This window comes from Amblyomma americanum, chromosome 6 (genome assembly GCF_052857255.1).
Source record: "Amblyomma americanum isolate KBUSLIRL-KWMA chromosome 6, ASM5285725v1, whole genome shotgun sequence".
Classification (NCBI taxonomy): Eukaryota; Metazoa; Arthropoda; class Arachnida; order Ixodida; family Ixodidae; genus Amblyomma; species Amblyomma americanum.
This window is the reverse complement of record NC_135502.1, coordinates 77,768,827-77,779,340: the sequence shown is the minus strand read 5'-3', so window position 1 is coordinate 77,779,340 and position 10,514 is coordinate 77,768,827. Positions and strand designations below refer to the sequence as shown.

Here is a 10,514-nt window from a genome sequence, read left to right as displayed (position 1 = left end):
CGCCGATTGCTGCATAGGGCCAACGGCTCTCCTTCCCCGGAGCTAAGTGGCTTAAGAGACGCTGACTCGAGCCCACACCCGTGGAGCCGCACCCATCTCCCCTGTGCCCTTCTCCTAAAGGAAAATAAACAGCCATTGGCTCGGAGACCCGCAAAAGGCTGCTTCGCCGTCGGAGCACGGGGCGAGAGCCGGCAACAACACCGCGTACGCAGGCCAAAGGCAAAAAAGGCTCGATGTGCGACCCCCTTCCAAGAGCCGGCTCATTTGCCGACGCGGGCTGGCGCACGCGGAGCAAACAGGATTACCTTGAGTTGGCGAGAGACGGCGGGGCGACCGCTCCCACCTCGCCTGTCTGCGCTAACAGTTGGGCTCTGGCGAATGGCTGACTGGCTGAGGTGCTCACCTTAGTTGTCAATGCCAGCCCTGCTCGCGACACCCGTTGGCGACGAAGTTTCCGACAATTATGAAGGTTGGAACGGGTTGAGAGCGCAGTGTGTATACACTGTCGGCTATTGACACAACGTAGCGGAACACGCACAGCGCCTCACCCTCGGGGCTGTTGTACGACGCAGGTGTGTTGCACGACGCACCGCTGAGCCCGCTCGCTCGCGTCTCTTCTTTCGCGCGAGTTGGCTCGGCCGGGTGCCTCGCTTGAGAGCATTAACGAAACTGTTGCAGAATTCAGCCAGGTTAGCCTGTCACGAACAGCATCGATGCTGCGGAGGCCGAGCGGACCAATTTTAGCCTCGGAAGTGCTAACTTGGCTGCAAACAAAGACAAAAGGTGTTTTCACAACATGCATCAGCGCTTGGCGAAGGGATGGGATGATTTCCCCGCTCTAATAACTTTCGCAGGTGGCTTTTTTTTTTTCAGGACAACGAAACAAGTCAATCTGGCCGTTTTCTGTCTATAGTCTTGTGCCTGTTCGTGTTGTGCACTGCTTGTTCACATTAAATATATATATATATATATATATATATATATATATATATATATATATATATATATATATATATATATATATATATATATATATATATATATATATATATAACCACTTCAGAAGATTCAGAAGACAGTGTGACACATTCAAAGGCGCCGCGGTTCAAAATCGTAATACCCAGCTGTTTATACGCATAACCAAGTCGAAACTCTCGCTTGCACAAAAAAAAAAAGCTCCCGACTTCTCCGGTTTCGCCGAGCATACTTCGGCCATTTAAAAACTCGTTTTTTTTTCTTCGGCATAAATAATCGTTTCATACTTCATTGATGAGGATAAGCGACACCTGCGAAAACATGAAGCCCATGACGAAGAGTGTTATGCGCAAAAAGTTTAGAAAGCAAAGTGCTTAAGCTCTAAAACTGAAAGCGGTCTGTGGCTTGTCGTAGGCCCTCCACCCACCCCCATCCTCCTATTTGTTCCTGCGTACACACAATGTGTCGAGGGTGCCCAAAATTGGGAGGTTTCTTGCATTCTTTTGTATCCCTGTAGTCTGAGCATCCGCCTCGCATGCGGGAGATGTGGGGTTCGATCCCCCGTGCCGCCAAGTACCCACCGATGATACAATGTGTACAAGCTTTCCCCTGGCCTGGAGCTCAACTTCTTTGGGTTGAAATGATTGGGAAATTGGTTTTGACCTCACCTTGAGTAGACGAAAACACCTTGTGCCATATCGCTGTTCGGGCACAGATGCCCTTGCGTCATAAAAAATTCATCATCACCATCTTTTGCGTTCCTTCACATTTGACACGAAGCTTGGCAAAGGCTTGTTCGTTAATCTGCCTTTTTCTGGCTTCGATCCCAAGCCAACGATGGCAAGCGCCGATTACGACGGTGAATAAAGCGGAAAGGAAAAAAAATCGGTGGTCTTTAGCGTCAGAGACGCTTACTTGTTTCGCCATTTCAGTCAAACAAAATACAGGCACTGTGATCGCCATCCAGACGCCATCGTAAGCAGCCCGTGGCCTTTGGGAACGCTCCGACTATGAACGCGCCGACTGCAGTCGATCGCTGACCCGATGAGGTGCCTGTATCGATTGTTAAGAGACAGTGCAAGTTCTCAGTGCCACCCATAGTGCTAGCGACCGCAGGCGTTCCACGATGTTATGTTGTTTCCTGTACCGCTGTTGGAACGGCGGGGACGTACAGTCTTTGTCAAAAGTATCCAGCCCAAAGAGTCTGCTTCTGAGCCCTGCAACGCGGCTCCTCTTCCATACCCACGGGATCCTAATCTCACGAAGGCGGGAGGAACTTGCTAATCCTTAACCCTCCCATGCTTAGGACTGTCAAATTTTCTTAAAAGCCCCGCTACCCAGTTTGGAAGCAAACCCTTTGGGCTGTATATTTTTCACCAAGACTGTACACCAGGTGCTTTCCCAAGAATGCTTTAGAGAGTTTTAGATGTGCACTTTATGTATAACACCCTGCCCAAGCTGCAACGAGAACAGCAGCATGCGATGCGGCCGCTCCAGAGCACACCATCAGATGTTAATCGTGTAGTGCCCAGATATTGAAAACATCACATAAAGGCCATAAACTTCTAAGATTTCATTACAAATGGCACCGTAATTACAGAAATCTGCAACAATGGTGAGATTCATGAAGTGAAAGATGATTACAACACAATTACGTTCAGTTAATTTTTGTGATTTCTGGACATCTAAGCTCGATGAAATTGGTCGCACATACGCTGGGAAACAAAAAAAATCAACAACTCTATTAAAAAATTTCTCGTTAGCCTGCCACTGCAGCATTACGATGACGTAATTGATCTTTCAGCAGGCCTCCTGCATCTTTGGCAGCTGGCACTGACCTTCACATTTGAACTTGTAAATATGTTGGGAAGACTATTTCTTCAAGTGTGTCAGCAATTCATGTAGCTATATGAGTTGAAATAAAAATAATTCGCATTACCACACTCAGTATCACAGCTGATGTGGGGGGCACAGCAAGGTTAAGATATTTTCACCTCCAGGAAGGGAGGCGCCTATAGTCGGATACAGCTCAAGTACGGAGCCGCAAATACCCTTTCCAATGAGGCCCTGCAGCCAACGGCGCCGAGTGATTGGCATGACTTTGCTAGAGTCCGATCAATCCGTGGTCATTCCCCTTGCACTACTCAGTCCCCTGAGATGTCACGCCAGCCGGTACGAGGGGATTAACTACGACGTGATGACACTCAGTCGACGCCATTAGCATGACCTTCGTTCTTGAGTTGTAACCCACCACAGCTAAAGTTAGATATTTGCTGAAAACGAAGGGGTGAGAACGTTGCAAGTCCTGCTCTTGAGCGCTGTGACCATCGACTGCATTCTGAAAAAAAAATGATAACGAAGAAAGCAAGTGAAAAATTGCAGAAAAGTAGCCCAAATTATAAAAAAATGAAGAAATGCGCAATAGAACAGAACACTAGTTCTACGAAAGGAGCAGACATTAACTGAACTATTCCGCCCTCGCGCAAATTTCAACAGGCAGTTCATAGACTATATACGAACTAAATAAGTTTCATAAGGGCCGTTATGACTATAATTTTATCTCTGTTACAAAGGTAGGTCACTGCACGTGCAAATTAATTTTGTTAATAGAACGCTCAGTGCTAACCGCAGTGAATTTGCATTACTCAAAATTAAAAATTTCCCAAAGATGATAAAGAACAAATAATGACGAGACGAACATCTATGATTAATACCCTTTTATGCCCTGAGGCAATAAACGTCACTTTAAAAAACATCAAAGCGCTGAAAATCACTTCGGGCCATCTATCGTTTCTGACCCAGCAACGGGCGAAGCCCGGAACGATCCAGGGCTGCCGTGGGATTTATACTGACGGGTCCCAGCAGAACTGGGTGTTTCACAGTGCGTGCTGTAATATCACAAGTCACTAACCCTTTCGGTCTCAAAATATGATCCTGTCGGTGAAAAACTTTTAAAACTTCAGTTAATTGTAAGAAACATATACATAGACAGAACACACACGTAAAATTCAACTTCGCTTGATGACTAATCAGGCAAATTATGTAGCGTCCTGATGTCTCTACGTAATGATGCTGTGCACTGTTAAGATATAAGTTGTACTCCTTTTGATGAATTTCTGCAAGCCATTATTTAATCAATTATGCTTAGTTTAGAGCTTTCAAAAATTCTGAATAGGGAAAAACAAGCGGCTGAATCCGGAGCCAAACTGGCGCTTTCGTGAAATGCGGGCTCATTTCACATGTTTGGTTTAGGCGAATCCGGCACAAACCAAGTTGCTTACCCATTAGTGTACGCCGTGATTGAAGGGGTTAAGTGATCTTGCGAGCTGTAGATTATCATATTCTCTCAAGTTGGACAAGTAAAATAGGGGAGATGCGAGTGGGACTACGAAACAATTAACTTATGAAAAAAAAACACGTCGATCGCTTCTGTCACCAGAAAATTCAAGATCAAGGAAGCGTCAGATGGGTAAGAGAACATATTTCATTCCTTCTCTCGTCGACAAGTTCGTGACAGTCGTTCTTGTGATTCAACCTCGTATAGATGGCGCATCCTGAACACTCGGGATTGTTCTTATAGTCTCTGTGACACTGTAGGTGAAGTCGCTACGCGAAGTGTGGCTTTCCTCCAGCTCAGGAGACGGGAGGAAAAAGACAGGGCGCGCAGCGCTGGAAGTCTGGAAGTATCTTGCCGAGTTGAATAAGGGCACGGAAGAAAACCAAGCGCGGAGTCGCGTTCTTTTATGCAGAGATGCCGCCGCAGTGGGTGCCTTTTAACGGGCGCCCTGCACTGGACGTCCTGCACTGGACGCCATGCCCTGGGCGCCTGACGCCTTGCACTGGACTCTGCATGAGATGCCCTGCATTGGGTGCTCGGTGCTGGGTGTCCTGTACTGGGCGGCCTGCGCTGGATGCCCTGCAGCTGGACGTCGTACTCTGGACATCCTGCACTGTGCGCCTTGCACTGGACTCTGCACCGGGCACCCTGCATTGGGCACTCGACGCTGGGTGTCCTGCACTGGGCGCCCTGCACTGGACGCGCTCCACGCAGAGTGTCCCTCAGGAATTGGTCCCCTGTCCCGCTTGGCTGCTCCTGAAGTTGGGCCCGGGATTCAGGGGCTGCGCAGGTGGCGGGTCTTCACCCAGCAGGAAGTACGTCGTTTCTTTTCCCTTGCCCTGCGGGTAGAACAAAAGAGCGCACTCTCGAACAGATGCCCTACAGATCCACTACTCCTATGGAGTATGCGCAATTCGCCAGAAACAAGACATGGACACGAGTAGTGCATTGTTACTCGAGTACGTGATGTGACCCGCGAGGCCTAATGAGTCGCTTACGTGCATCATGCGTAAATTGACTCGTCGAAATATGAGGCGCGCCATTCGCATACGTGGTTAAATATAGAAACATGAAAGACGGCTGCTACTGAACAGTTAAAGTGTACGGTTCTAAGCGACAACTTGAGACCGCGTTCTACACTACACGAGTGCATGCAGTTTAGTCGCTTCATTCGCGCTTCACTGCCATTCCTATACGTTCTACTTGCGTTTAGGTGGTGTGGCTTGGTTCAGGACCGCCTTTGTAATTTTTCTGACGATTTAATTTTTATTATTAGCAGCACGATATGATACATAGCTAATGACAAACGTCTTCATGTTATCCAGGTTAGCCAATCCGCGTTTCCTCCGCGCTAAGAAAACGTCTAATTGTTTTTTACTGCTGCTTCCTTGCCCACAAACGCTGTGTGACGTGTGTAAGGATCGCATAGAGGCACCTCGTATTTTGTTGTCATAGAGATGTGCAGCTAAACCCTGGGCCTAATCGCAAGCAAACAGCACAGCGATGACAACAGGGCGAGCAGCCTTCGTCATAACAAAGTTATCACTGTGCTATCGCATATTAGAACCGCTTGTGAGGCGTCAGCAGCAACTCAAGCTAAGTTGAAGCAAGCTGTTCATGACGTACAGGATAATCAAGAGTACTTAGCGAAGCGGCTAATCTCGATGCACGACTCGCTTCCGTTGAAACCAAAGTCAATGCGGTTGGTAGGCTGCAACAATAATTGCAGCTAATGAACGAAACAATGAGACTTGAGCCAACAAAATTGTGCCCGTCTTTCCCACATCACTGAGCTAGATGATAGGTATCACAGAAATAATTTAGTACTTATCGTGTCCCTGATGGTTATGAAACTTAGAAAGAAACAGAAAAAAAGTGGTTAATTTGCTTTCATTTTTAATATTGGCTCCGAATTGAAACTTGACGCAATGGAAAGAGAGCACCGCCTTGTTGGCCCATTCGCACAAGAAAAGTACTGACCTGTGATAAAGAAATTTTCGATTTTCAAAGCGGAAATGTGTGTGATGGCTCATGGTGCGAAACTCGAAAGAAGTGAAAGCTCTATTTTTGAAGACTTACGAGCAGCTACCAGGCTCGTTCGCAAGAGGATAATTGCTTTCGCAAAATGGTTGCTTGAACCGCCAACTTTTAAGCTTCGCTACATAAACTCGCTGTGAATAAAAAAATTGCATTTATGACCACAACACAGAGTTAACGAGCTGCCCCTGACGCTTAATCGTTCTCTTCCCTATAGCGCGAATCGTGACTCAGGTGCAAGCGCGCCGTGAATTGTATCTCAGACTACTGCATGCGCGGCACGCAGCATCTTTAGTTCAAATCGTGAGCGTCACGACTCTTAACAATAAGCAAGGGGTAGTGGTCATCAACACCCTGTATCTGTTCTCTACACCAAAGTTCAGAGCGTTTTAGACAAAAAAAACAGTGTCAGTGTAGCTATCAACATGGGTGATGCCGACATGGTAGGATTCACCAAAACATGGTTAAACGCTCGTGTATGTGACTAACAAATTATTACTCGCACTAAACCTTTCAGTATCTATCATTGTGACAGGAACGGAAGACAAGGAGCTGGAACATTGCTCGCCGTTTCAGCCAGTCTAGCAATGTTCGGCATTAAGTTGTTGAGCAATAAAACATAGTAAGAGAATAAAAATGCAGAGGTCGCATAGCTTAATGAGTTCCACGACGCAATTAAAATCAACCGTTTTCGACACCCATCATCCCCAGTAATTCTTTTAGGCGACTTCAATTATCCGACAATAAACTGGACATCAGCATCACTATGTCGCACACCGTATTCTTTGCATCTCCGAGCGTTTTGATACATGTAGTCTTTTGAATTGTACTCACGTCTTAACGGCTGCACACGCGTTGCCGGCAGTTCATGCAATGTTCATGCCTGCACTCAGTGATCATTGTTTATTTCGTTTTGATCTAAGATTTATTATATCCCAAGCCACGAAAAAAAAAATATTGTATTTGATTACAAGTCGCCGCGGTTGCTCAATGGTTAGGGCGCTCGGCTACTGATCCGGAGTTCCTGGGTTCGAACCCGACCGCGGCGGCTGCATTTTTATGGAGGCAAAATGCTAAAGCGCCCGTGTGCTGTGCGATGTCAGCGCACGTTAAAGATCCCCAGGTGGTCGAAAATATTCCGGAGCCCTCCATTACGGCACCTCTTTCTTCCTTTCTTCGTTCACTCCCTCCTTTGTCCCTTCCCTTACGCCGCGGTTCAGGGGTCCGCCGATATATGAGACAGATACTGCGCCATTTCCTTTCCCCAGAAAACCGTTTTTTTATATTTGATTACAAGAAAGCAAAATTATAAAATATCAATAACGAACTTTCGCTTTCTCGCGATGATTATCTTCCGTTCAAAATAACTGGGAGCTGTTCACAAACCTAATTTTCAATCTTACGCAGGCGTACACTCATAATAACTTAATACTAATAAATACACAAACATTGACATAACAGATACATAAATTGACTTTCTAATAAAAAATTCTCATTTAGGGAAGCAAAATTGCGGCAAACCAGTAAAGCTGGCATGCCTACGCTATCGCGTTTAAAAATTATGCTCAAGCTGTCGCTACTGCGAAATCAAACTTTGTATAAAGCACCCTCCCATGTAGGCTCACAAGTAACACTCGAAAATTTTGAAACATTGTAACTAACATCCGTGTTGCTATGGCTGTTAGTTACACTCACAGCAACACGGAGATCTCTTTAGTCGACCAGAACGACTTACCTGTGCTTAGTCAAGAGTGCGCATCTGTTTTAAGCGATGTGTTTACAGTGAAATCTTCTTCCAAAACTAATATTCCGTTGCCATCCTACCCGTCCCTCGTCATTGTGCAGCCAACGCTAATAGATGCGGCCAGGACTGCAAAGCTTATTGACACACTGAAACCTTTCTGTTCTCCTGGTGTTTACAGTATATAATAGGCAAGATTCCTCAAAGAAACAGAGGTATGTGTTATTCTATTTTTTTTTTGTCGAAAATATTTCAACAAACATTAGATATCGATGCTCTTCCCGAGCGTTGTAAGCAGGCGAAGGTAATTCCATTTCATATATTCGGTTATAAGCGATCGCCTCTTAATTATCGGCCAATTTCTCTTGCTAGCCTATCCTGTAAATCTTTTGAGCACGCCATCCACTCGCACCTTGCGAGTTTTCTTGACTCGAACTTTTTTTTTAATTCGGCCCAACATTGTTTGAGGAAGCCCTACCCTTGCGAGATGCAGAAACTATGTTTCACTCACTCCGTGCTAACCCTTATTGACTACCGCTCTTTGGCTGATGGCATCTTCCTAGAAGTTTCTCTAAAGCATTTAACAAAACTCAAGTGACTAAATACTGACGCAGATTTTTTCAGCTGGTTAATTTTTTTTAGAAGAGATGATCCCAGTTGTGTTTGTTAACAATAATATTTCACCGTTAACTTCTGTCGCATCAGGTGTGCCACAGGAGTGCGTTTTGGGACCCTTTCTTCCTCCACTTTATGTTAACGACTTCACTAACTATGCGACTTCCCTTAACCACTTGTTCGTGGACGGCTACGTTATTTATAGAAAAACAACTCATCCTACCGATGTTTCTACATCAAAAATTGACCTAAACAACATACCTAAATGGTGTAATTCATGGGCTATGGATTTAAACGTTAAAAAATGTTCAGTTATGCGAGTATCACGCACTAATATCACCCCTCCTTGCTGTGTATTAAATATTATTCCTTTAAATTGCGTTTATTCTTATTAATACTTAGGCGTGCACGTAACTAATGACATTAATTGGAAGCAACATATTGACCTCATCGTTAATAACAGTTGTTAACAACGGGGTTTGTCGGCGCGGCATTAAAAAAGAATGCGATTTAGAATGGCGCTGAGTTCCCCGCACTTAACGCAGCCCGGTCTGAGTTCGTCCGGGGCGAATTTAGAATAAATGTAAGGATTAATTAAGGTTACTGTTCGCAACTTCCTCCAGACTACTCCTTGCCTTTTGTTGAGCGAGGGAGATGGAGGGGGGGGGGGTTAAGTTTATTGATTATGAAGTGGGAAGTAATTTCAAGGTAAGAGAGCATTATCACTATAGCCGATCGGAGATCCGAACCACCCACCACCCAGCCGATGAATTCTCGGGCGTATTGGTCGGTTCTTTCGTTTCCCTCACTGCTGGAGTGTGCTGGAACCAAATAAACTGGTTAACCTTTTTCATGAAATTTATCACCATGACCAGTTGAAGCATACATGCATTTCGCAGCCAACTTATCGCTCGTCCCGCATTGAACACCCTTACAAATTAAACGTCACCACTGGCAAAACCTATGCCTTTTACCATTCGTTTCTTCCTCGTACATCGACAGAATGGAATCGCCTTCCGCCTGACATCGCACTGATACCAGATCAGGACTTATTTCGTTCATCCGTCGTAAGATATCTTGAAGCTGATCCCTGGCACGTGTTCTTGAAGCCAGTTATCTTTGTTTTCACTTCCTCGTGTTCTATGTGCATTCTTGCTCCACCTCTGATTGTTGTTCCATCTACTCTAACACTGTTTACTATCGCTGTTTATACTCGATTTTAATTTGTTCCGCTTTAACCTGTATTTGGTTCTTTATTTTGGTTCATTATTTGAGGCTCTCTATTGCATTTCGTTTGGCTAAGTTTTATTGTGCTTTTTCTATTATCGCCAAATATTATACTCCCCCTCTAATGCCTTTGCTCTTAAGGGTAATAAAGTGAACTGAAATAAAAAGGGCATCTTGACCAAGGAGCGCCAAGTCTACCGTGTTTACTCTGCTCTAGTTGCGGGTCAGACTCATTATATCAAACCCTTAATTCCAGAGAAGCCGAGCATCGGGCCGGTGGAAAGTTTCCTTGATACGCCCTGCGTAGACAGCAAACTATTCAGAGTCTATCTGGCGACTTGTCGAGTCCAGGTGCGTCGTTATAAACGGGAAATACCTGGAGAGTTTCCTGAAGTCGTGCCGGTAATCGGCTATGCAGGTTTTCTCCCACGTAAACGGACTTGGGTGCGAGCTAATTGGGTACGCTCCGATGCGGGGGCTGTCACAACCTGCAGGCAGCTTCTACGCGGTAGTCACGGATATTCTGCTTTGCTTTCCTGTTTAAACTCCTACCTTTTGTCTTTTATTTCTCGATGGAGTGCA

At 45.5% G+C, this 10,514-nt stretch overlaps 1 protein-coding gene across 1 annotated transcript in view; it reads right to left on the bottom strand.

The window, feature by feature from the left end:
* Positions 1–4,437: 4,437 nt before the first annotated feature.
* Positions 4,438–10,514, bottom strand: part of LOC144094775 (atrial natriuretic peptide receptor 1-like) — a 235,052-nt gene continuing 228,975 nt past the window's right edge. The window contains exon 9 of the mRNA XM_077628679.1: positions 4,438–5,151. Within this exon, the coding sequence (XP_077484805.1) occupies positions 5,035–5,151 (117 nt within the window). The 3' untranslated portion in view covers positions 4,438–5,034. The remainder of the gene's footprint in view (positions 5,152–10,514) is intronic.